This window comes from Sapajus apella, unplaced genomic scaffold (genome assembly GCF_009761245.1).
Source record: "Sapajus apella isolate SASKATOON/1434 unplaced genomic scaffold, GSC_monkey_1.0 scaffold63, whole genome shotgun sequence".
NCBI lineage: Eukaryota > Metazoa > Chordata > Mammalia > Primates > Cebidae > Sapajus > Sapajus apella.
Window position 1 is genome coordinate 8,566,750 of NW_022437003.1, and position 26,649 is coordinate 8,593,398.

General features: G+C 47.7%; 1 protein-coding gene across 2 annotated transcripts in view; it reads right to left on the reverse strand.

Moving 5' to 3' along the window:
* Positions 1-26,649, reverse strand: part of GMPR (guanosine monophosphate reductase) — a 65,004-nt gene that overhangs the window by 4,179 nt on the left and 34,176 nt on the right. For both annotated transcript variants that reach the window (XM_032247659.1, XM_032247660.1), the window contains exons 5-8: positions 20,537-20,618; positions 15,377-15,483; positions 4,729-4,771; positions 915-1,074 (exon numbers count right to left, since the gene is read on the reverse strand). In XM_032247659.1, coding sequence (XP_032103550.1) covers positions 915-1,074; positions 4,729-4,771; positions 15,377-15,483; positions 20,537-20,618 — 392 coding nt within the window. The remainder of the gene's footprint in view (positions 1-914; positions 1,075-4,728; positions 4,772-15,376; positions 15,484-20,536; positions 20,619-26,649) is intronic.

Genomic DNA, 26,649 nt, shown 5'->3' on the forward strand with positions numbered 1-26,649 from the left:
TTAAAAACACCCATTAGGGGCCGGGCGCAGTGGCTCACGCCTATAATCCCAGCACTTTGGGAGGCCAAGGTGGGTGGATCACTTGAAGTCAGGAGTTCGAGACCAGCCTGGCCAACATGACGAAACCCTGTCTAAACTAAAAATACAAAAATTAGCTGGGCGTGATGGCAGGCAACTGTAATCCCAGCTACTTGGGAGGCTGAGGAAGGAGAATCACTTGAACTCAGGAGGGGAGGTCCCAGTGAGCCAAGATCGTGCCATTGCACTCCAGCCTGGGCGACAGAGCGAGACTCCACCTCAAAAATAATAAAAAAAATACAAAATAAAAACACACATCAGCAGAAGTGAGCCCCATTCTGGAGTGGATGACACCACTGAATGCTGAAAACGCTGGCTGCGTTGACTCCCAGAGCCTGCAGGCAGGGGAGAAGCCGCAGGAGCTGTGCAGCGTCCTTCGGAAAAGGCCTGGCCGCGCAGTGCTCTAGACCACACCTACCGCTTCCTGGGCAAGAGGAGAGTCATTCTTCAACTCCATTCTTCCAGCCTCAACTCCCCTCAAGCCAGAGATCAAAGCTTGCAGGGATAGCTCAGCAATGGCTCTACTGGAAGGACTACGAATAATCCCACCCACCCCCAGAGGTCTGGAATATTCCCTTCAGGACCGGAACTCACTCACATATACCCCTGGTCACACTTCCAACCCATCCCCAAACACTCCTGCTCTGTACTTGCTTTCGGGAACTCCAAGCACTGCAAATGCTAACTGGATAAAAATTAGGGTTCTTTAAAAAGAACCCCTTCCCATGGTACTTTAATATACACAGAGCTGCTATTCAGACCTACTTCCATCCCATCTCTGGAAGAAGCAAGAGCAAGGCCAGGCCTCGAGGGTGCGTCCCGGGGCCGCCCCTCACCTGTACTCGGCAACTCCTCCTGCGTGCTTCTTCATGGCCGTGTCTGAGCTCATCCCGTAGAACAGCTTGAGCTTCTGTCCGTTCCTCTCAATCACTTCTCCAGCACACTCTGTATGACCCGAAAACATCCCTCCCAGCATCACAAAATCGGCTCCGGCTCCTACAGGCCAACAGCGGGGACAAAACAGAGTAGCTGAGAAAAGAGCGCAGGGGAAGCAGGCTCCCCCAAAATCCAAGTGCGTGCCCAGTACGCCTCCCCCTCCACCAGCTGTAGTCAAGAGAGAGGATGGGCTTCTCACGTCTCTCCTCCTGGAAAAAGGGAGAGGGTCTCCATGCAGGGAGACAGGGCCAGGGGACGCGGGAAGAAACAAACAGCCACAGTGTATGGGGCTGGTATCCTCTACGCTGGACCACGCGTAACAGCTAGTAATGGCTAACTAGGACCACCTTCCTCAGATCTAACTCTTCTGGAATCAGAGAAACATTAAAAATCGGGCAGTATTCTGCAGGTGCGGTGGCTCATGCCTGTAATCCTAGCACTTTGGGAGACTGGGGCGGGTAGATCACTTGAGGTCAGCAGTTCAAGACCAGCCTAGCCAACATGAAACCCCGTTTCTACTAAAAATACAAACATTAGCTCAAAATCCCTTGAACCCAGGACACAGGGGTTGCAGTGGGTCGAGATCATGTCATTGCATTCCTGCCTGAGCAACAGAGGGAAAATCCTTCTCCTCAAAAAAAAAAAAAAAAAAATTGAGCAGTATCTTAGAAAGCATGTTATCTAATCTTATACTTAATGCATGGCGCCTCAGGTGTCTGGTCTGTACTTGAAGCTCTCTGCACTCTGACACTACCAGTGCTATTTACAGGTCAGGAAAGGGCCTCAGAACAGAACGAGCCCCCTACACTGGAGACGTCTTCAAGGAAAGCCGCCCCTGTGTCATGGAAGCCTCGTAAAACTCTCCCCACACCACCGCTGTGCTACATGTTAGATGCTCCGCCATACTAATCATCACCAAATGACCACACTTCCAGGACAGGCACAGAAGAGGCAGAGGTGCTGCAGCTGCCTGGCTTTGTGGGCTCTGCTGGCACAGGCCCAGGGCTGGCTCTATGGTAGAGCCATGTGCGTGGCACATGGAGACGCTAAATGATTAGCTGTCAAAAAAGGAAAGGAGCTTGTGAGAGAAATAATAAAAACAGTTCTCAGTCCCCATCTTGTTCATGGGTCACTGTGCGGAGAGATTCTTCTTTGCCTATTAACTAAGGATCTGCTACAACCTCCCGTCCTAAATCCTGCTGAGGGTTTACATTTAGAACAGAACAAGACGGCAGGCAGCGGGGCACAGATGCATTAAGCAAGAGGATGAAGGAGGACGGGGAGCCTGCTAAATCCTAATTAGGGGGAGAAAACGTAGGAACCCCTCAGTGTGGCCCTGACGCCTTCGATCTGGTCATTTAAACATCGGTAGAGCACTCTGGGGTTCGTATTGGCATTACAGTCCCTTCCACTCAGCGTGATGGAAAGGTGTGCATTTCTGGCACTCAGGGAAGCAAGGCACAACACAACCTTCCTACATGGCAGCTACCTCTGAAGACCCTCCCTCCCTCCCTCCCTTCCGGGGTTCCTAACATGAATGCTGGCCCCCTGGTCCTCCTGCCATGATTTTAAGGAGCCAGAGGATAACTGGTGTCCAGCCAGGATTCCTGACGACCACAATTCCTGGAGCAAAGCAGAGGAGCAAACGTCAATAGCAGGAACATGGAGCACAGACACAGCGAAAGAATGCTTTGACGGGTTCCCAGCCATGTTCGTTTCGGGACACTCTGGCATCCTTCCCTGACACGGTCCCTCTCCCTCCACTGAGTCTCTGCATAAGCATGGCTGTACTGATTGACAAACAGTGGAGGAAAGAATGACACCCAAGGGAGACTGAGCTGAGCGTGGTCCAAAGCCCGGGAACTGTGATCTACAAGGCACCTTCTCAACAACCACTCACTTTAAAGTGTGTTCGATTCTCTCTCTGTACAGAGAGCATGTGTGAGGCAACAGAGTCCAAGAGGCACCACCACCTGTACTAAGTAGATGCAGCTCAAAAACCAATCGTGGCCAGGCATGGTGGCTCACACCCGCAATTCCAGCACTTTACAGAGGCTGAGGCGAGCGGATCCCCTGAGGTTGGGAGTTCAAGACCAACCTGACCAACATGGAGAAACCCTATCTCTACTAAAAAAAAACAACAACAACAACAAAAAAAAACAAAAACAAAAACAAAAACCCACAAAATTAGCCAGGCATGGTGGCATGTGCCTGTAATCCCAGCTACCCAGGAGGCTGAGGCAGGAGAACTGCTTGAACCCGTAAGGTGGAGGTTGCAGTGAGCTGAGATTGTGCCATTGCACTCCAGCCTGGGCGACAAGAGCAAGACTCCATCTCAAAAAAACAAAAACGAACAAAAACACAATCGTAAAATTGCCCTTGGCCAACGATCCTTACAACACAGGGTATGCGACAGTCCTGGTTAGCAGAGGCACTGTGTTCTCCTCCTTCTGCCCCTGACTGCAGGACTGTGACCTTGTCATTCCCTCCTAGAGCCTCAGTTCCCTCAACTATAAAATAGGAAGCTGGGATCAGTGGAGGTTCTGTAGATTCCCTTCCATAGATAGGATCTAGGATTAGGATGAGATTAAATCCCATTTTTTATGACATCCTTTGGGTTGCTCTGAAACCTTCTTGCTAAGAACATTGCCCTATGTTTTCCTTTGTCACTATCAGGGTTGTTTGCTCAACATTTATTTTTTAATTTTTTTCTTTGAGACAGGGTCACTCTGTCACCCAGACTGGAGCACAGTGAGGTGATCTTGGCTCACTATGACCTCTGCCTCCCCAGTTCAAGCGATTCTCCCACCTCCGCCTCCCAAGTAGCTGTGATTACAGGTGTGCACCACCACACCTGGGTAATTTTTTTTTTTTTGTATTTTTAGTAAAGATGGGGTATTGGCCAGGCTGGTCTCAAACTCCCCGTTTCAAGTGATCCACCGACCTCAGCCTCCCAAAGTGCTGGGATTACAGGCATGAGCCACTGCACCAGACTGAACTTTTTTTTTCTGGCATCAGCAAAGGGTGGAGGCATGGGACCTTCGGTTCTGCCTCCTGCCGGCACCCACAACCCCAGCTTCATATTCTGGAGCCTGAAGCCACAGGGCCGGCTCTGACTTCTGAATGCAGTCTGCAGATCAGTGGCCAGCAGGGGCTTGACAGCCGTATGTTACTGCCTGTGGTGCTGAGATGCTTGACCTCTAGTGCTTTCCCAAGAAAAGCTCAGGACCTGCTGCCCTCCCACCACGGCTCCCTGATCCCCAATCCCAAGGGCTCACAGCAGGCACTGCTGCCCCCTAGTGGAAGGCTGGCTCCAGCCTCCAGTGAGAAACCGCTGCAGGGCTTTTCCAGGCTGGCTCCAAAAAACCCTCTGTAGTTCCCACACATCACAACTGGCACCATCCCCTTGGACAGGTCCCCAGAGCCTCCTCTGCCCTGGGATGAAAAGACCATGACTTCACCCACTCCTGGCTTGCAGGACGTTACCCCTAGATCCGTCTCCTGGGGCATCTGTGGCCTGCTTTGCCGTGGACCAGAAACAAACCAATGCTGGGATCTGGGCCAACTGGGGCTGAAACCCAGGGAAAGGAAACTCCAGGCAGGCCCAGAACTTCCCCAGCTGGTCCCCCTCCTCATTCAGGTTGCCACCTGGAGAGATGCAGGGAGCTCCCTCCCTCCTTCCTTCCCTCCTTCTGCACCAGGGCCCGGCCTTACCAAAGGCTTTGGCGACATCCCCTGGACACGTGCAGCCTCCATCCTTCACAGAGGAAAAAGCAAGGACAGGACATCATCAGTGGGAGCTCAGCCAGGCTGTCCCCTACCCCAGGATGATCCAGTGATCAGGGGTTCAGACCCGCCACAGCCCCCAGCAAGCACAGGGGCCCACGGCCCCCACCACCACGGCTGGTGCTGTCTGTCAGGGTGTGTTTGCCTCAATATTGCATCTTTCACTCCCAAGCCCGTCCAGACTTCATCTGTGGGTCAGAGGCTGGCATCACCCACCACCTGCCCGCCTGGGCTCAGGCACTTCTGCTGGTGAGCAGGAGGCGGCAGGGGCCATGAGCGGTGGGGGGCTCGGCCCTCATCCCATGCCAGCCCCTTACATAACACACCCAGCCCTTCCACCGTCCACGCTCATTCTCACTCAGGAGTCACCTTGCCCTCTCTGCCTGGTGTGAGGTGAGATTTATTTAGTACAAAGGTTGAATTCTTTTAAGAGTCAAGAAAAGGACATTGAGTTAATCCTTTTATCTTTCCAGGTACCTCCACGTCTCCTATTCCTCACATATGGTGCACAGTTACCTTAAAATCAAACATCTGTCTTCCACCCACACTGCCCATGCAGAGCACGCCTGGGCTGGCTGAATGTGCAGCAGGCCCCGTCTTTAACTTGCGCTGCTTAGCAAGGTTCAGCTGTGGGGGGTATGGTTCAAACACCAGCCACACAATCCAAGCATTCTAGCATGCAGAGCTGGCTGCATTTGCTTACGAACCCAAGACACCAAACGCCCAGGCTGCTACCTGCTATTCCTAACGTAGTCTGGGTGTGGTTCAAGGGGGACAAGGACAGCAGCAGTTCCCTGGAGCAGCAGCCAGACACACAGGGACAGCCACGGAGGCCACAGTGCAAGGGACAGCCAAGGAAGCCACAGCGCAAGGGGAGATAGCAACAGTGTCAGGGCTCACGTGACAGCGACACAGCCCAAAGCTCAGTGTGGGTCTAGGAGAAACAGCAGGGCCTCCGAGGGAAGCACCTGTCCCCAGAAGGTGGGACCCACTTTGGGAAGGAACGGGGGAGAGACAGGGTACCCGGGCTACCCCGTGCTGCAGTCTGCAGGGAGGTACATGCAGGTCTGGAGTTGGAGGGTGGGAAACTGGGATTAAGCATCCTGAAAAGGACATCTCAAGCCGAACAGAGGGTGTCTGTGACTCAGTCCTCTTTCTCTATCTGCCAATGAGGCCTGTCACTCCAGGAGCTAGGACTTCAATATTGTTTCACTTCTTTGCAGCTCTGATCAAAAGGTTAAGTGTGAAGGCTGGACCTTTTCTTGACAAACATTTACTGACTACAATTATGTCCTCAATCACATGTGTTATTCATACATGGCTCCTCTGACCCCCAGAGGGTCACAGAGCACTGGGGAATAATTATTTCTGAAGGAGTCTTGCCGTATGGTATCTGGCCCAAACCCTCCGTGTGGAGACAGAAACAAGGCTTGCGGCTCCATACACCTTGTTAATGCTTCAAAATCCTGGTATATGTATTTACTTTACCTTTCAGAGGTACAACCTTAAAATGCCCTTCGCTTGCCATGCCAATTAATTTCAAAGTGCTTCACCTCTTTATCAAAACCAGCTCTACACAGTGTTTCACACTTGTGGCCTCGAACAGATTAAATAAACTCATGTTCCCATTAAAGTAAGTCCTACATATGTATGACTTAAAAAAAAAAAAAAAGAAAAAAGAAAAAAGAAAAAAAGAGTGGGGCACAGTGGCTCACCCCTGTAATCCCACTTCTTTGGGAGGCCAAGGCAGGCGGATCACCTGAGGTCAGGAGTTTGAGACTAGCCTGGCCAACGTGGTGAAATCCCATCTCTACTAAAATAAAAAAATTATCTGGGCATGGTGGGCACCTGTAATCCTAGCTACTGGGGAGGCTGAGGCAGGAGAATCACTTGAACCCAGGAGGTGGAGGCTACAAGTGAGCTGAGATCATGCCACTGCACTCCAGCCTGGGGAACAAAGAGCGAAACTCTGTTTCAAAAAAAAGAATCACTCTTTTGTTCACCTATTTGTGTCTCCTGTGGTGTCCTGAAAATTTCACATTATTGTGGTGAGTGAGGAGGCCTGACTCACGGGCCCTGTGCTATGGGACCCCAAGAAAATCAGCCTCTCTCTTCCCAGGATAGGCCAAGAGATCCACAGTTAATACAACTGTGTAACATGTCGCAAAGAGAAATCTTATCACGGTGTCATCTGCTCACAGGGTGCTTTTGTATGTCCACTTGTGAAATGGACAGCGTAGACCACACAAGCCCAGTTGCACATTTAACCAGGAACCATCCAATGTCACATGATGCCTCAGGACAGACAGGGCAGTCTGCTTCCTGCTACTATATTTCCCAAAGTGTCCAAAGTGTCCTGCCATGTTCTCGGGAAGCAGAGTAGCTCCAGCAATCTAAGACACACATATATCTTCACACATAAATATTCACAGCTGCTGAAAGGTTGTTAAAAACAACATCATCATAATTTGGGCTAGTATTTAGTTCTGTGCAAGTGTTCAAAGTGGTAATTTACAAGGAGTCCTTTTTTTGTTTTTCCAAAAGAATTAACATTATATTTAAGTACAAACGGCACCACAGGACACGAATGATAACTTGTGAATTGCCAGCCTGCCTCTTTTGCTTAAAAATACTTGCTCAGCACACAGGTACATAAAGCACGTTCTTAATGACCTACAAAGAGGCTCAGACTCCCACACAATCATAGTGGGAGACTTTAACACTCTGCTGTCAATATTAGACAGATTAATGAGACAGAAAATTAACAAGCATATCCAGGACTTGTACTCAGATCTGGACCAAGCGGACCCAATAGACATCTACAGAAATCTCCACCCCAAATCCACAGAATATACACTCTTCTCAGCACCAAATCACACCTACTCTAAAACTGACCACATAATTGGAAGTAAATCACTCCTCAGCAAATGCAAAAGAACGGAAATCATAACAAACAGTCTCTCAGACCACAGTGCAATCAAGTTAGAACTCAGAATTCAGAAACTAACTCAGAACCGCACAACTTCATGGAAACTAAACAACTGGCTCTTGTTGTTGACTGGATAAACAATGAAATGAAGGCAGAAATAAAGATGTTCTTTGAAACCAACGAGAACAAAGACACAACATACCAGAAACTCTGGGACACATTTAAAGCAGTGTTGAGAGGGAAATCTATAGCAATAAATGCCCACCGGAGAGCGAGGAAAGATCTAAAATCGACATCCTATCAAAATGGAAAGAGCTAGAGGAGCAGGATCAAAAAAACTCAAAGTCTAGCAGAAGACAAGAAATAACTAAGATCAGGGCAGAACTGAAGGAGACAGAGACACAAAAAAATCCTTCAAAAAAAAATAATAAATCCAGGAGCTGATTTTTTGAAAAGATCAACAAAATAGACCACTAGCCAGATTAATAAGAAAAGAAAGAATAATTAAATAGATGCAATAACAAATGATAAAGGGGATGTCACCACCGACTCCACAGAAATACAAACTACAATCAGAGCTTACTACAAACAACTCTAGGTACATAAACCAGTAAACCTGGAAGAAATAAATAAATTCCTGGACACTCGCACCCTCCCAAGCCTAAACCAGGAAGAAGCTGAAACCCTGAAAAGACCAATAACAATGGCTGAAGTTGAGGCAGCAATTAATAGCCTACAAACAAAAAAAAAGCCCAGGTCCAAATGGGTTCACAGGTGAATTCTACCAAATGTACAAAGAGGAGCTGGTAACGCTCCCTCTGAAACTATTCCAAATAATCCAAAAAGAGGGAATCCTTCCCAAATCATTCTATGAGACCCACATCATCCTGATACCAAAACCCGGCAGAGACTCAACAAGAAAAGAAAACTTCAGGCCAATATCCATGATGAACATCAGTGCAAAAATCTTCAAAAAAAATAGTGGCAAACTGATTGCAACAGCACATCAAAAAGCTTATCCACCATAAACAGGTAGGCTTCATTCCGGGGATGCAAGGCTGGTTCAACATACGCAAGTCTATAAACGTAATTCACCACATAAACAGAACCAAAGACAAAACCACATGATCATCTCAATAGATGCAGAGAAGGCCTCTGACAAAATTAAACAGTCCTTTATGCTAAAAACTCTCAATAAACTAGGTATCAAAGGAACATATCTCAAAATAATAAAAGCTATTTATGACAGACCTACAGCCAATATCATACTGAATGGGCAAAAACTGGAAGCATTCCCTTTGAATTCTAGCACTAGACAAGGATGCCCTCTCTCACCACTCCTATTCAATATAGTATTGAAAGTTCTAGCCAGAGCAGTTAGTCAAGAAAAAGAAAGAAAGGGTACTCAATTAGGAAAGGAGGAAGTCAAATTGTCTCTATTTGCAGATGACATGATTGTATATTTAGAAGACCCTATCATCTCAGCCCAAAATCTCCTTAAACTGATAAGCAACTTCAGCAAAGTCTCAAGATACAAAATCAATGAGCAAAAATCACAATCACAAGCATTCCTATACACCAGTAACAGACTTAATGAGAGCCAAATCAAGAACGAACTGCCATTCCCAATTGCTACAAAGAGAATAAAATACCTAGAAATACAACTAACAAAAGATGTAAAGGACCTCTTCAAGGAGAACTACAAACTACTGCTCAAGGAAATGAGAGGACACAAACACATGGAGAAACATGCCACGCTCAGGGTTAGGAAGAATCAATATCGTGAAAATGGCCATACTGCCCATTTATAGATTCAATTTATAGATTCAACATTATCCCCATCAAGCTACCAATGACCTTCTTCACAGAACTGGAAAATACCACCTTAAACTTCACATGGACCCAAAAGAGAGCCTGCATAGCCAAGACAATCCTAAGTAAAAATAACAAAGCCAGAGGCATCATGCTACCTGGTTTCAAACTATACTACAAAGCTACAGTAATCAAAACAGCATGGCACAGGTACCAAAACAGAGATATAGACCAATGGTACAGAACAGAGGCCTTGGAGGCAACAACACACATCTACAACCATCTGATCTTTGACAAACCTGACAAAAACAAGCAATGGGGAAAGGATTCCCTGTTTAATAAATGGTGTTGGGAAAACTGCCTAGCAGTGTGCAGAAGCCAGAAACTGGACCCTTCCTGACACCTTATACTAAAATTAACTCCAGATGGATTAAAGACTTAAACATAAGACCTAACACCATAAAAACCCTAGAAGTAAACCTAGGCAAAACCATTCAGGACATAGGCATAGGCAAGGACTTCATGACTAAAATACCAAAAGCATTGGCAACAAAAGCCAAAATAGACAAATGGGATCTAAAAGCTCCAGAGCTTCTGTACAGCAAAAGAAACAATCATTAGAGTGAACTGGCAACCAACAGAATGGGAAAAATTTTTGCAATCTACCCATCTGACAAAGGGCTAATATCCAGAATCTACAAAGAACTAGAACAGATTTACAAGAAAAAAACAAACCCATTCAAAAGTGGAAGAAGGATATGAACACTTTTCAAAAGAAGACATATATGAGGCCAACAAACATGAAAAAATGCTCATCATCACTGATTATTACAGAAATGCAAATCAAAACCACACTGAAGTACCACCTCCTGCCAGTTAGAACGGTGATCATTAAGAAATCTGGAGACAACAGATGTTGGAGAGGATGTGGAGAAAAGGAACACTTTTACACTATTGGTGGGAGTGTAAATTAGTTCAGCCATTGTGGAGGACAGTGTGGCGCCTACTCAAGGATCTAGAAATAGAAATTCCATTTGACCCAGCAATCCCATTACTGGGGGTATACCTAAAGGATTATAAATCATTCTGTTATAAAGACACATGCACACACATCTTCACAGCGGCACTGTTTACAATAGCAAAGACCTGGAACCAACCCAAATGCTCATCAACGATAGATTGGACAAGAAAAATGTGGCACATATACACCATGGAATACTATGCAGCCATCAAAAACGATGAGTTCGTGTCCTTTGTAGGGACATGGATAAATCTGGAAACCATAATTCTCAGCAAACTGACACAAGAACAGAAAATCAAACACTGCACGTTCTCACTCATAGGCAGGTGTTGAACAATGAGGACACATGGACACAGGGAGGGGAGCATCACACACTGGGGTCTGTTGTGGGAGCGGGGCAAGGGGGACACAGTGGGGCAGTGGAGAGGGATAACATGGGGAGAAATGCCAGATGTAGGTGACAGGAGAATGAAGGCAGCAAACCACATTGCCATGTAGGTACCTATGCAACAATCCTGCATGATCTGCCCATGTGCCCCAGAATCTAAAGTACAAAAAAAAAAAAAAAAAAAAAAACCGCAAACTTGCTCAGGGTCAGCACAGTAGCTCATGCCTATAATCCCAGCACTGTGAGAGGCCAAGGTGGGCAGATCGCCTGAGGTTAGGAGTTTCAGACCAGCCTGGCCAACATGGTGAAACCCCGTCTCTGCTAAACATAAAAAAATTAGCTGCGTGTGGTGGTGCGCACCTGTAACCCCAGCTACTCGGGAGGCTGAGGCAGGAGAATCGCTTAAATCCGGTAAAACCTGGGACGGAGGTTGCAGTGAGCCGAGTTCATGCCACTGCACTCCAGCCTGGGCAACAGAGCGAGACTTTGTCTCAAAAAAACACACAAAAATCTTGCTCACATTATATTAAATACTAACAATTAATAAAAAAGAAAAAAAAAGTTCTTGCTCATGCCTCAAACAAAGAAAGGGCAGTGGCCGCAAACATGGGGTAGGCAGAGAAAGTTGTTCAAGTCAGTCACCTACCAAGAACCAGCAACTATTATGAACTTAAAAGCCATTTTTCCAGGCCGGGCGCGGTGGCTCAAGCCTGTAATCCCAGCACTTTGGGAGGCCGAGGGGGGTGGATCACGAGGTCAAGAGATCGAGACCATCCTGGTCAACATGGTGAAACCCCGTCTCTACTAAAAATACAAAAAATTAGCTGGGCATGGTGGTGCGTGCCTGTAATCCCAGCTACTCAGGAGGCTGAGGCAGGAGAATTGCCTGAACCCAGGAGGCAGAGGTTGCGGTAAGCCGAGATCGCGCCATTGCACTCCAGCCTGGGTAACATGAGTGAAACCCCCTCTCAAAAAAAAAAAAAAAGCCATTTTTCCATTCAAACACATGAAACTGAAGGAGATATTCTGTAGATGGGGGAAATAAAATGAGGCTCATAAAGGCTGAGCAACTCTCCCAAGGTCACACAGCTATAAAAATGGAAAAACAAGTTTAAAACCAGCGGTTATCTTAGGATGACAGCATTACTGCTGATACTTATTTCCCTTTTTAGGTTTATTTGCATTTCTAACTTTTTCCTTGGTTAAACATATTTTGTTGCAAAATTTTTCCAGCCTCAAAAAAAAGATTAAGTCATTTGAATGAATTTGTTTAGGTTATTTCTAAATAATGATGTGACAAGAAAAAAGTAACTGGTTCCACCTTAGTCCTCACCTGTGCAGGAGGGATCCTGAATTTTTCCTCTCTCTGCCTCTCTGAGGCCCACGTAGGCCACAATAAATAGAAACATGACTGAAGCCCAGCCTTTTGAGTATCAGCACATGCTGAGCAGACACCATGCTGTGGCTTTTGAACTTCAATGGCACCGATGTGCTAGTTCAGCAAATAAAGTGTAAAATGAGACAGCTGGAAGGAAATTGGACAAAGTGGCAGGATCCAAAACATCTCATGGGTTTCCAGCAGGTTCGGGACTACTGGCAAGTGAGAGAAACCTGCCCATGCCCTGTTAGACAAAGGGAGTGTGGGGCAATGGCTGCTCTGAAGCAACCACAAGATGCTCAGCTGCTTACAAGGACTGAACTGAGGGCAAGGGTCCAAATTCTACGAAGTCCATTCATTTGCTTTTCTGGCTAAATGGAACTCGTAATCCCATCGAGGAGACCTCTTGGTGTTGATGTTAAAAGAACCTCGGAGCACACAAACAGGATCAGAAGTGCTACCTTCCTATAGCACGAGGACCCCAGGCTTGGGATGTCATTGTCCCTAACTGACGAAGTCAGAGAAGCTGCCGCCTTGGGCACCAGCAGATGAGACCTGGCTCAGGAACACTCACCCAGCCAGCGTGTGCTGACCTCTACTCTACAAGCCAGTGGGTTTCACCCTTGAGAGCACATCAGAACTACCTGAGGGTTTTTGTTAAAGCAGGTTCCTGGGCCTCACCTGCAGAGTTTTGACAAAGTAGGTCATGTCTAGCGTGGGGCCCAAGAATGTCTCACAAGCTCTCCATTGATACTGATGCTGCTGGTCTGGGCACCATGCTTAAGGGAACTGCTGAGATATACTATAAATTAGGTGGTACTGTATAGAGAGATGCTAAGTTGATTTCCAGATTCACCTCTGGGGCACACAAAGCTTCCACCCCACCCTACCACTGATCTTTGGCCAAACAACCCTGTAAACTAAGCAAGTCTGAAGTTTCTAGAAAGACATACAAGGATCTCAGAATACATTCATAGTAAAACTTTATTAATCTGACCTCCACTACTTTGGAAATAGCCGTCATTCAATTACCGCTTACGATATAGGGTCTGAGTGGCGACTTGATGGAGATGCTTGATGATTAACCCTGTTAGGTAATAGAGACATGACTAATTGCATATGGGGATTTTGGGGACCAACCTCTGAAAGAGTCAGTTCGCTAGGTTGGGGCCGGGGAATGCCGATTTGTAAAAGCCTCTCTGGTGATTCTCATGCAGCCAGCCTCAGACAAGGCTGCACTCAGGACGTGAGAACCACTGACAGTGTGGAATGGTGCTACTGCTTGGCTGCTCCCATGTGTTGAATAACCTCTTAGCAAATGTAGCCCGACAGTTTTATGCCAGCCTTTCACACACTAGCTGCTCAATAAATGGGTATTAGCTTGTTCACTAGGGCAAAGGGTATGGAGTGGAGGGTCTTAGAACTCTGTCATTTACCCATAAACCTTTGATCATTTATTCTAGATTCTGTCACAGTAGATGCTTAATAAATACTTGCTGGATGAATGGATGAGTGGGTGAAAAACCTGGATGAGACACGAGAAGGGGCCCAGGCAATCGGCACTGGACAGCGAGTGAAAGACCTCGATCCCAGCTCCAGGTGCTACCTGGGCACCATTCCCAAGACTCTCATCAGCTATGGGCTAAAAGCTGCCAGGTCTCCGACCACGAACCCAACATCTCAAGTGCAATTTCCTTTCTGATGCCCCTCAAGCACCCCAAAATCAACAAACATGCGCCATAGTGAACATCGTACCAGCCCCGAACCTCTTCCTTTGCAGGGGTCTTCCAGGTGAGCCAGCAGGTGGGTCAGCCGAAGCCTTGCTCCTCTTTCCCCACCCCTCCCCCCCCCCCCCCCCTCCTTCTCCTCCCCCTCCGGCGGCCCCCAAGCACCTACTCCACTGCTGACACGCGTTTAAATCTGCCTCCCAAATGTCAGGTCATTCTGGAGATGACTCTCAAGCCTGCTGCCAGGCACAGTCACCTCCCGCCTGAGTTACTAACACTGTCCCAGCCGGGCTCTCTTTTATATCTTGCCCCTTTCAACCCTCCCCAAGGCAGTGAGTTAGGCACTCTCCTGCTCACATCTCCGCAGCAGCTTCCTAGTGCTCTTGGAGAAGTCTCATCCCTAAAGCTGGATCTCACAGCTCTTGCCCAAGCTTATCTGCTGCTGCCCCTCACACCTGCCCCTCTCAGCTCACGCGCCCCAGATGCAGCGACCGAGATTTGCTTCCCCAGTGCTTTTCCATTCCCTTCTTTCCTCTCATCTGAAAAATTCCTTTTCAAACATCAGGTCTCTCTATCACACTCCAGGAAACCTTCCCTGACCCTGAATATGGGATCCATGGCCTGCTATGGGTTGAACTGTGTCCCCCCAAAAACTCATTGTTGCCATCCTAACCCCTAACATCTCAGAATGTGACTTTATTTGGAAACAGAAACAACAAGACATGTGATCAGTTAAGATGAGGACATCCTGGAGAAAGGTGGCCCCTAATCCAAAGAACTAGTATCCTCAGGAAAAGAGGACGTGCGCGCGCGCGCGCGCGCACACACACACACACACACACACACACACACACACACACACACGGAGGGAGCCACAAGCTAAGGAACCGGCAGAAGGTCAGAGAGAGGCTGGAACAGATCCTTCCCCGGGGGCCGGAGAGGGAGCGTGGCCCCGATACCCGCATGTTGGACTTCTCATCTCCAGAACGGCGAGACACTTAAGCCCCTAGTCTGAGGGGCTTTGTTACCACTGTTCTAGCCAGCTGTCACCTGGCCTACGCTGTGTTCTCAAAGCTCCTTGTGCATCCCTCGTCGGATGTACCACCCACCTGCTCGTATGGCTTCTGCCAACGGGCCTGCCACCCTCACTGTGGGATCTGTGGGCAATAAGGCCTCTGTTTCTGCTGAATGTTGGCGCTGCGACCGCAGTGCCCAGCTCCCTCCCATGCCCACGAGATGCTCAGCCAGCGGAAGAAAAGGAGCAGCGAGGGAGCAGGGGCCTCCCAAGACACCCCAGCCCCGGTCCCGGGCGGAGACTCACAGAGATGATGTGGCCCTTCAGGCCGTGGGCAGAGTCTGCGCACTCGATGACTGCACTCAGCTGGGGGTAGCCCACTCCCGTCTTGGTGCGCGTGGTGCACACAGAACCTGCAGAGAAAGAAGTTGACCCCAGAGGAGATGGTTATGCATGAGAAGACTGACAGGAAATGCACCCCATCACCTTCACAGCCCCACCCTAGTGACCGGGTAAACCTTCCGTAGCAGAGGAGACGTAGGGAAGGGGCTCCCCATCTGCACAGCGGAGGTCGCTGCGAACCACACCGCCTGGCCATGCACCCCTTCAGGTCCTCATCGCCGTCACTGGCTGAGGTCCCAGACATCGCCTTCCCCTCTGCCATGCACCTGTCCCTGCCACTCTTCCCTGTGGCATCAGCTCCCATGCAGTGGCCAAACACTAACCTCTCCACACGCCCACTCTTTTCCACCTTTCTACAAACTTATACTGCATTTCTAGTCCCAGCTGCTTTTTAGGATGGGGGAGGTCTGGCTCTGTCGCCCAGGCTGGATTTCAGTGGCGTGATCTCGGCTCACTGCAACCTCCACCTCCTGGGTTCAAGTGACTCTCCTGCCTCAGCCTCCCGAGCAGCTGGGACTACAGGCACATGCCACCGCACCCGGCTAAGTTTTGTATTTTTAGTAGAGACGAGGTTTCACCATATTGGCCAGGCTGGTCTCAAACTCTGGGCCTCATGATCTGCCTACCTAAGCCTCTCAAATACACTCGGCTTTAAAGGACCTCTCGGAATCCTCCCACAGCCTCATAGCTTCTTTACCTCCAACCTTTGTCAAATGACTCACCTCTCTTAAGCCTCACTGCCTGGCCTGTAAAATGCAGAGAAACACAACCTCCTGGGGTTGTGGCAGAGAACAAATGGCAGAGTGAGGGACACTGCTTGGCCCAGAGCCTGGCCTCCACATCCTCACCTGCTCTCACTCAGCTCTGTCCCGCACATGGCCCAGCTGCTGGTCCGTCTCCCTCCTGGCTGCTCCGCCTCAAGTCCTTCGAAGCCTAGCCCCTGCGGTTCACTTCTAGCACACTGCTCACACCAGCACCCTCCTGCCTGCCTGTCTCCCGGTCAGCCCCAGTCCTGGGTGTTCTCCCAGGTGGGTCCAGGCCAAGTCGCACTCTGGCCTCTTTATCACACCTCCCCTTATTCCAGCTTCCCGGCCGCCACAGCACCCATCTCCCAGAACAGCCGATTCAAGCGCCACCTGCTCCCTCCCTCCCCACTGCGAGTTTCTTTTCTTCCCACCTTCGGGGCTGCTCTGTACACAATGTTCTCTGTCGGACACTCCCTCTGTACCAGCCCGCCTCGTCTAGACAACCCTTCTCATCTTTCCAGCTTCTTCTTAAATGTCACTGCCCCAGGGGAGCTGTTCATCACAGTCTCAAAGACAGGCATTTCCATCAGGATTTGTGTGAGAAGGCTGAGGGTCTGTCTTCCCTGCTGGGTGGTGGGCTCCAAGGACATCCACTGTTATTATCGGGTGCTGAGAACAGGGCCTTGTATACAGTAAGGCACTATAAATAGTCACTGAAAGAATGCGTGGACTCAGGATGAAAGAGCCCCACATCCCTCTCTGCACTGCCACGTGCTCAGCCCCTCCCAGATGTCTTGTAGTGCACATAGAGGGCGCTCTGGGGACAGGATAAAGGTGGAAGTGAACTGCCCACCAGACCGTGGGTGGAACGCTCTGAGGCCCGGCCTCCTCTCCGGCTCCTGGCTGCCACCACCTTGTAGGATACTAATTCCTGCCAGGGGTCTTTAGGGGCAAGACCAGACAGAGAAGCATGTCTGTGCTCCCCAGGCCTGGATTTAGCACAGAAACCAGGAGAGACAGGGCAAGTGCCTCTCCTGCACCAGCTGCGGGGCAGAATCCACCCAAGTCCTGCAGCTCCCTTCGTCTCGCTCTGTGTCACTCACAGTCCTGGAGCCAAGAAGTCTCATTCCCACGAAGGCATTGTCCCCCCGCCCCTCACCCTGCAACCAGACGTTGTGCATGGCAGAATAAGGGATTTAGCCCCTGGTTCAGCCTCAGCTTTTCTCCCCCTCTCCCGTTCAATTGTTAGAACCAGCGGTGGGGGCCTCAGCTGCAGCAGACCCCAGACTCTGATGGAAGTAAGGGCCCTACCAAGAGCAGATCACTTGCTTTCTAGGAAACAGCCAAGGAAGAAGCTTCAAAGAAGGCACAGGAGTGGTTCTGATTAACACCCAGGCAGGGAATCCATTTCTGATGCTTTTTTCCAGTTCCCAGAAGTTGCTTAATAATGAATGATATCTATCAATCAATAGACATCCAATAATGCTATCATTTAGATACGTAACCAGCAATGTTTTTACCATAAAGAATGTGTAAGACTTAAATATGGTCTCCAAACAATTTAAAGAAGTGTCTCCCATGCATCAGGCTCAGAGAAGGCCCCTTAATTCTCTTTAGTCACGTCTGGTCTACACAGCCAGCCAGAGGGGTAGGGAGAGACGGTGACAGTGAAAGGACAATAGCTTCTGGGGAAATAGAATGCAGGCACACAGATGTGCAAGAAAAAACAAATGCAACGAATGCTCGAGATCACATCTAGAAAAGCTCTCAGAGGGCCGGGCGCGGTGGCTCACGCCTGTAATCCAGCACTTTGGGAGGTCGAAGCAGGCAGTTACCTGAGGCCAGGAGTTCAAGACCAGCCTGGCCAACATGGTGAAACCCTGTCTCTACTATAAGTACAAAAAAATTAGCCAGGCATCCACCATGCCTGTAACCCCAGCTACTGGGGAGGCTGAGGCAGAAGAATCACTTGAACCTGGGAGGCGGAGGTTGTGGTGAGCCAAGATCACAACACTGTACTTTAGCCTGGGTGACAGAGCAAGACTCTGTGTCAAAAAAGAAAAAAAAAATACAACAAAAAAAGCTTTGAGAGCCAAGAAGCTTCTCACACACCTTCATGTCCTGTACAGCACCCACCCAGCACAACGGTAGGCAGCACACACTCAATATGTATTTCCTTTGTTTTTCCTGAGACAGGGTCTTGGTCTGTCACCAAGACTGGAGTGCAGTGGTGCGATCTCGGCTCCCTGTAACCTTCACCTCCCAGGCTCAGGGGATCCTCTCACCTCAGCCTCCCAAGGAGCTGAGACTGTACCTGCAGGCCACTGTGCTTGACTACCTTTTTATTTTTATTTTGTATTTTTAGTAAAGACAGGGCTTCACCATGTTGCCCAGGCTGGTCTTGAACTCCTGGGATCAAGCAATCCGCCCACCTTGGCCTCCCAAAGTGCTGGGATTACAAGTGTAAGCCACCACATCAGGCCCATATTTCTGATTAAACAAGGTGACCAGTGAGTGGCCCTGCCTTTGGGAAAAAGAGGGAATCTTCCTAGTCTACTACTGTATTTTGTTTTTTTTTTTTTTTTTTTTTTTGAGACGGAGTTTCGCTCTTGTTACCCAGGCTGGAGTGCAATGGCGCGATCTCGGCTCACCGCAACCTCCGCCTCCTGGGTTCAGGCAATTCTCCTGCCTCAGCCTCCTGAGTAGCTGGGCTTACAGGCACGCGCCACCATGCCCAGCTAATTTTTTTGTAGTTTTAGTAGAGATGGGGTTTCACCGTGTTGACCAGGATGGTCTTGATCTCTTGACCTCGTGATTCACCCGCCTCGGCCTCCCAAAGTGCTGGGATTACAGGCGTGAGCCACCGCGCCTGGCTGGATTTTGTTCTATTATCGGTCTACTACAGCCTGCCCTAAGAGCAGACAGCCTGGCAAGGAAGAATGGGGCTTTATCCTTGTCTCTTCAATAATGGCAGATAGTAAAGACCAGAGTCATCTTCTCACTTGCCCAGAATACATTAACTGGCTTATATGATTCGCAATATCAAAGACTTAATTCTGAAAATCTCCCTGTATGTTAAGAGCTTGGGCGTCTTTATGAACCTACATGGCTCTTCCTCCTAATATTCTCTTCATCCAATTCCCTCGGGCCGATCACGGAGCCAGGTCACAGCTCAACAGCATCTCCCGCGCCTCCCAGTTGTGTGTTTTCCCAGGTTCCTCTCATATTGGTTTAGGTTTGCTTCCTCTTTTGGTAGCGTGAATTGGGTGCAAGATGCTTTTTAAAAATCTTTGCTGCTTTTTAGTCCCAAGCGAAAATGTGTATCTTTCTTTCTTGCTCTTCAGTTTTAGTGTCTGGCTGATACCGATTGTGCAAGGAGGAATTTAAAACATGGCAGCTCATCTTCAAGGATGGCAAAAAGGGAATGCAAACAGCAACTCTGCCCCATGAGAAAATGGTGCCACCCATGACAAGGACAGAAGGCTCTACCTCATTCTTCCACTTAAGATGCCCATGGGTGGGCCAGGCACAGTGGCTCACACCTGTAATCCCAGCACTTTGGGAGGCCGAGGTGGCACATCATGAGGTCAGGAGTTTGAGACCAGCTTGGCCAACATGGTAAAACTCTGTCTCTATTAAAAATAAAAAAAATTGGCTGGGCCTGGCAGAGGCGCCTGTAATCCCAGCTACCCAGGAGGCTGAGGCAGGAGAATCGCTTGAAACGGGAAGGCTGAGGTTGCAGTGAGCCGAGATCATGCCATTGCACTCCAGCCTCGGCAACAGAGCAAGACTCAAGAGATGCCAATGGGTGGTCCTGAGAGCATGCCTGGGAGAAGAACATGGGCAAAAATCTATGTCCAATATGTATCGGGGAGAAGCCAAAGGCGATAATTACCTAGGCCACGGGTCAAGTTCAAATGTGGTGTCATCATGCAAGCAATGTTTGGGGTCCCTCAAACATTCACATAAACTGGAGTCCTTCATGTTTATTAACTGTCTCCATGGATTCTTCACCCATCACCTTCCTCTTCAAGGTGTATGGGGTCATTCGTGAAATCTACATTCTTCCGCACTGGTTCTGAAACCAAGCCCTCACATTCTAACCACATCCAAGCTCATTTAGAAGTTCCCTGGGGGCATGAAAAAGCAACTCAATAATACTTCTCATCAGGGGAAGTGTGCTTCCAGAAAAAGCGTGCTTTAAATATCTGTGAATGAGTCATTCATGCATCCCCTTCCAGTGATCTCCAGTCCCCACAAGCCCCAGATCCCATTCTTCCCCACACACTCCCTCTGCTATGCTCCTAACAAGTCTTACCTGGTCCAACTCCCACTTTGATGATATCTGCTCCAGAAAGAATAAGCTCTTCTACCATTTCTCCTGTCACCACATTTCCTGCCTGAGACAGAAAGAATACAGCTCATGATCATCAATTACTATTACTCTTAGGAAGGTCAGGAATGCCACACCCAAACAGGATGCTGTGCATGCCCTAAAGCCACCCAGGCAGCTGGGGGACAAAAAAAACACAGAGTTTGATACCTGGAGACCACTTTTGGGAAAGGCTCCTGGGTGAGGTGTTGGCATAGAAGATACAGCGTTATATAATTTAAAAACTAGAAGAGATCTTAGAGTGTCCAGGTCAGGGCTTTTAGGACATCCAACAACAATAACAAAAATCTTAGAGGGAACCCAAATATAGAAAATCAGCAACGAAACACTCTCTTGGTGATTAAAACATTTAGTGTTGGGCAAAAATGCTTCCCGGTTTGCAAAACCCCTGAAGAATTTCTATGGAACCCCAGAGTCAGAATTAGAAAACAGTTAAGAAAATAACAGTGTGCCCCGCTCTCTAGGGCTGGGATTCCCATCTAGACAGGAAAGGGCAGATGAGCCCTCATGGACCACATAGCATCAGCACGTGCTCAGTTTACAGAACATGAAGCTTTGGCCTAAGAATAAACAACCAAGCCTCCAGGAAGTGGCAAAATCTATCAACCAGAAGAATGTGTCTGGTTTGGAAATAATACAAGTTCTTTCACTGCAGGAGTCTAGGAGTACAAAAATAGTCCTTTTCATTACAACTCACTGCCCTGTGGATTCTTCAGCCAGTATATAGGATCCTTGGCAAGGTGCCCTGGCTGAGTTTTCACAACCGTGCAAAGTCATATTTTGCAAAACGAATCCTTACTCATTCCACTATTTTTTTTTTTTTTTTTTCCACTGAAACCCAAGTGTCTTCTCTGTGAATTGCTTCCCAGAGGGAATTTTTCTTTTTTGACCTAGACAAAGTGACCTTTAACTTCATATAAAAGGATGTGGGGAAAAGGTGATGAGGAGGGCTCAAGGTTACTTTAATCCAAACAGCAGCTGACAATAGAAAAATCACAGATGGTCCAGAGAGAGGACTAGAGGCAGATTAAAGAATTAAAATTAAAGTTACACTCCCCAAATTCAGAAGGAAACCTGAATACTTGCAACAAGCATAAAGGTAGAAAAATGTAACAATAGAGCTGTCTACATAAAAAGTGAAAACCTGGCCAGGCACAGTGGCTCACACCTATAATCCCAGCATTATCAGGAGGCTGAGATAAGTGGATTGCTTGAGCCCAGGAGTTCAAGACCAGCCTGGGCAACATGACAAAACCCTGTCTCTACATTTAAAAAAAAAAAAAAAAGAAAGAAAGAAAGAAAGAAAAAGAAAAAGAAAAAACTTACATGCACATAAACCCAGATATTCATGCAATCAACAAATACCCAGGTAGGAAAAAAAAATCTATAATTTGACAAAGGGTTATTTCCCTTAACATAATAAGAGCTCTTTTAAATCTGTAAGAAAAAAGCTCACACCTCACAGAATAAGTGCCAAAGGACATGAACACACTAATAAAATAAATAAAAGTGGCTAAGAAAAATGGAAAAAGTGTTCAATCTCACAAATAACCAAATGTAAATTAAGGTACCAATGAGGTTCTACTTTTCACTTAACAAATTATCAATAGTTGTAAACAGTAAATGCTAAAGAGAAAACATCAGACAGAATCTCTTTCTGCTGGGAAAACTTACTGTAGTGTGAGTTTTCCTAGAAAGCAGTTTGTCCATATAAAAGAAATATGCACTTCCTTTTATTCAATAATTCTTCTAAGATTCTCTTCCAAGGAAATAACCATAAGTGAGAACAAAGATTGAACTACAAAGACATATTATCTGTAACAGTGCAGAACTGTAAGTATATTCCCCAAAATGGGAATGATCCAACAATTTATGGCCCATCCATGTGATGTTTTTAAGAGTGTTTTTTGCTTTGTTTTGTTTTTGAGATGGAGTCTTGCTCTGTCGCCCAGGCTGGAGTGCAGTGGTGCAATCTCAGATCACTGCAACTTCCACCTCCTGGGTTCAAGTGATTCTCCTGCCTCAGCCTCCCTAGTAGCTGAGATTACAGGCACTCACTACCATGCCTGGCTAATTTTTGTATTTTTAGTACCGAAAGCGTTTCACCAAGTTGGCCAGGCTGGTCTGGAACTCCTGACTTCAGGTGATCCACCAGCCTCAGCCTCCCAAAGTGCTCAGAGTATAGGTATGAGGCACCACGCCCGGCCTAAGAGTGGTTTAACAGCCTGAGAAAATGCTTAAATGCTTTTAGTATAATGTTGGGAGAAATAGGTCTCAATTTTGCTTTTTTTAAAAAAAAAAGTATGTGTATGAAAAATGCTAACAGATGATGTCTTGATGAAGACATGATCTAACTTTTATTGCTTTTCTTCATTAAGCTTTTCTGGATTTTATACTAGAAAGTGTGTTACTTTTATAATTAAATGGGGGCAGGAGTGTTTAATTTTTTGTTTTACAGTGCGAGGAACAGCATGAGGTCTGTCCCCGACAGAGAATCTCAGAGGACTGTCAGAAGCAGGGTGCAAGCTCCACTTCTTCCCCAATGGCTGACTTGCTAAACATCCACACAAAACCACAAAAACCTTAGAGACGCTACTCTAAGCCCACCACACAATTACCACACAATTTCATTTCCTTTTTCTTTTTTTTTTTTGTGAGACAGAATCTCACTCTTGTCTCCCACGCTGGAATGCAGTGGCTCAAACATGGCTCATTGCAGCCTGAACCTCCCAGGCTCAAGCAATTCTCCTGCCTCAACCTCCCAAGTAGCTGGGATTATGGGCGCCTGCCACCACATCTGGGTAATTTTGTATTTTTTGTAGAGACAGGGTTGCACCATGTTGCCTAGGATGATCTCAAGGTCCTGAGCCTCCCAAGTAGCTGGGATTACACCACCACACCTGGCCAATGTTTGTATTTTTTGTAGAGATGGGGTTTCACCATGTTGCTAGGCAGACCTCAAGGTCCTGAGCTCAAGCAATCTGTCCACCTCATCCTCCCAAGTGCTGGAATTACATGAGCCACCGCACCCGGCCAATTTCATTTTCAATGTGGATTTCTTTTCTCCAATCTGGTGCCACCTACGATCCATTTTATTTTGAAGGGGCTACTTTAGACAAATTAATTCAAGTCAGCTCACCATATACATACCAGGTACAACAAGGTAGAGTCAAAGTAAGTTCTACTTATTTTTAAAACAGAAATGGGGTCTTGCTAGATTGCCCAGGCTGGTCTCTTAATTCCTTGCCTCAAGTAATGTGCAAATGTGTCTCCCTCCCATCAGCTACCTGTGTGGCTGCTGAATCTGGACGTGGTCCAAACGTGGTCACTGCCACTGTGTGGAAAAGTCCAAAGTGATTAGGAAATGCTTCAGCCATGACGCACAGAACAGCAAGAATGCTGCCATGAGGACCGGGACTTTCCACTGGCAGGAACGAAAAGCTATCCAAGTTTGAAATCAATAAGGGCAAAATAAGGGAAAAGAGGAAAAGACCAAATCAGAACTGAGAACACGACAGGAGTGTGGTCAGGCTTTAGCGAAGTCCCCGGTCTGCCTCCAAGCAGCCTCTGGGCATGAGGTGATAACGGGGACCAGGAAGAAGCTGCTTGGGGTGATGAAGTGAGGAGTCCACTTTTTCATCTCATGAAGCACCTTAGGTGTGGGGCAGATACAGGACTGTCCGAATGGAGCTGCATGTGGCAGCATGGCAGGCTCGGTCACCCAGGCAGTTCATGCAGGTTCATTTCTCGGGCAGCCATGACAATATGGAAGCAATGAACCCTCGTCCACAGCAGCGAGGCAGGCAGATGGAGGTTCCTGCCAGGCATCCCTTCTTCCTAGGGAAGCCAAGCATGTTCCAAGCTCCCGCATGCTCTGGAAGGCGACAATTGCTCCTCTGTATCAAGGAGAAGTTGAAGGTCATGGAAGAGACATAAAAAAGTGGCCAAGCCAGCCGGGTGCCGTGGTCATGCCTATAATCCCAGCACTTTGGGAGGCCAAGGCAAGTGGATCACGAGGTCAAGAGATCAAGACCATCCTGGCTAACACAGTGAAACCCCGTCTCTACTATACATACAAAAAAATTGGCCAGGCGTGGTGGTGCATGCCGATAGTCCCCACTACTCGGAAGGCTAAGGCAGGAGAAGGCAGGAGAGGGAGGTTACAGTGAGCCAAGATCATGCCATTGCACTCCAGCCCGGGCACTGGAGCGAAATTCAGTCTCAAAAAGAAAACAAACGAGAAAAGTGGCCAAGCCAAGACTTCAAGTACTTTTGTACAATTTTTTAAAAAGCTGTATGGTCTGAATGTTTACATCCTTCCAGAATTCATGTATTGAAATCTTTACCCCCAAGGTGATGATATTAGCAGGTGGGGATTTGGGGAGGTGATTAGGTCATGGGGGCGGAGCCCTCAACAATGGGATTAGCGCCCTTCTAAAAGAGGCCCAAGAGAGATCCACATGACATTCCAAAGAAAAGACAGTGGTCTATGTAAGATCTGGAAAAGAGCCCCTCACTGGATACCGAATCTGCCTTGATATTGGACTTCCTAGCCTCCAGAACTGTGAAAATAAACTTCTGATTTGTATTTTATTTATTTATTTTGAGACAGGGTCTCACTTTGTCCCCCAGGCTGGAGTGCAAGGGCACAATCACAGGTCACTGCAACCTCAACTTCCCAGGCTCAGGTGATCTTCCCACCTCGGCCTCTCAAGTAGCTGGGACTACAGGCATGCGCCACCACGCCCAACTAATTTTTTGTATTTTTAGTAGAGATGGGGTTTCTCCATGTTGGCCAGGCTGGTCTCAAACTCCTGGGCTCAAGCAATCCACCTGCCTTGGCCTCTCCAAGTGCTAGGATTACAGGTGTGAGCCACCACACCAGGCCAACTTCTGATTTTTATAATATAAGCTATTCAGTTGATGGTATCTCATTACTGCAGCCTGGACAGACTAACGACAAAAGTTCTCTGGGAAAAAATAAAAACAAAAGTGCTCTGTCCCAAGTTGTCCAGGTTTCCTTTAGGCCTCAAAATGTATGGCAAAATAAGTTCAGAAAGATCTGGGGTTGAATGCTGGACCTCCCTCATGACGGGTGGTTTTGGGCACATCACTTCAACTCAGAGTCTCCATTTATCCTGCTATGAAATGGGGGTGGATGTACCCACTTTTAGCCATTAAAAGGTTTACAGAGAAAGTTCTCTCAAATTATTAGCACAGGGCCCAGCTGTTGGGGATGCTTGATAAATGTTAGTCCCTCCTTAGAGGGCTTTCCGTATATTACTCCTCTACCCATTTACTTTTTTTTTTTTTTTTGGTAATTGTGGTCAAATACACATAACATAGAATTTACTAGGTGTAGCCAGGCACAGTGGCTCACCCCTGTAATCTATGGAAGCAATGAACTTTGCTTCCAGGGATTATAACACTTTGGGAGGCTGAGGCGGGCGGATCATGAGGTCAAGAGCTCGAGACCAGCCTGACCAACATGGTGAAACCTGTCTTTACTAAAAATACAAAAATTAGCCGGGTATAGTGGCGTGTACCTATAATCCCAGTTGCTTAGGAGGCTGAGGCAAGAGAATTGCTTGAACCTGGAGGCAGAGATTGCAGTGAGCCGAGATCACACGACTGCACTCTAGCTTGGGTGACAAGAGCAAGACTCTGTCTCAAAAAAAGAAAAAGAATATCAACGCCAGTGACTGCTCCCAAGCACAAGGAAACTGTCCTTCTACCTGCCCATGGAAATACAGTTGCTATCAAGCCAATAGCCACCTTAAACTGAGTTTATTCTGTGACTCTTCAGAGATAACATCACCTTCGTAGCTTTCAGCCACGGTTCTAGAAAGCGGGTGAATACAGAAAATCCAGGGAACGTGGCCAGAGAGGTGCTGCAGGCCAGACACGTCCCTTGTACCTCAGGGGAGGCACACTTGACTGGCGAAGCCCCAGACCTGCCCCAAACCTTCAAGGAACATTCAAGGAAGGTGTCCGCCTCTCTGTGAAGAGTTGTAGAGTGGAAGCATCTCTACGTGGCT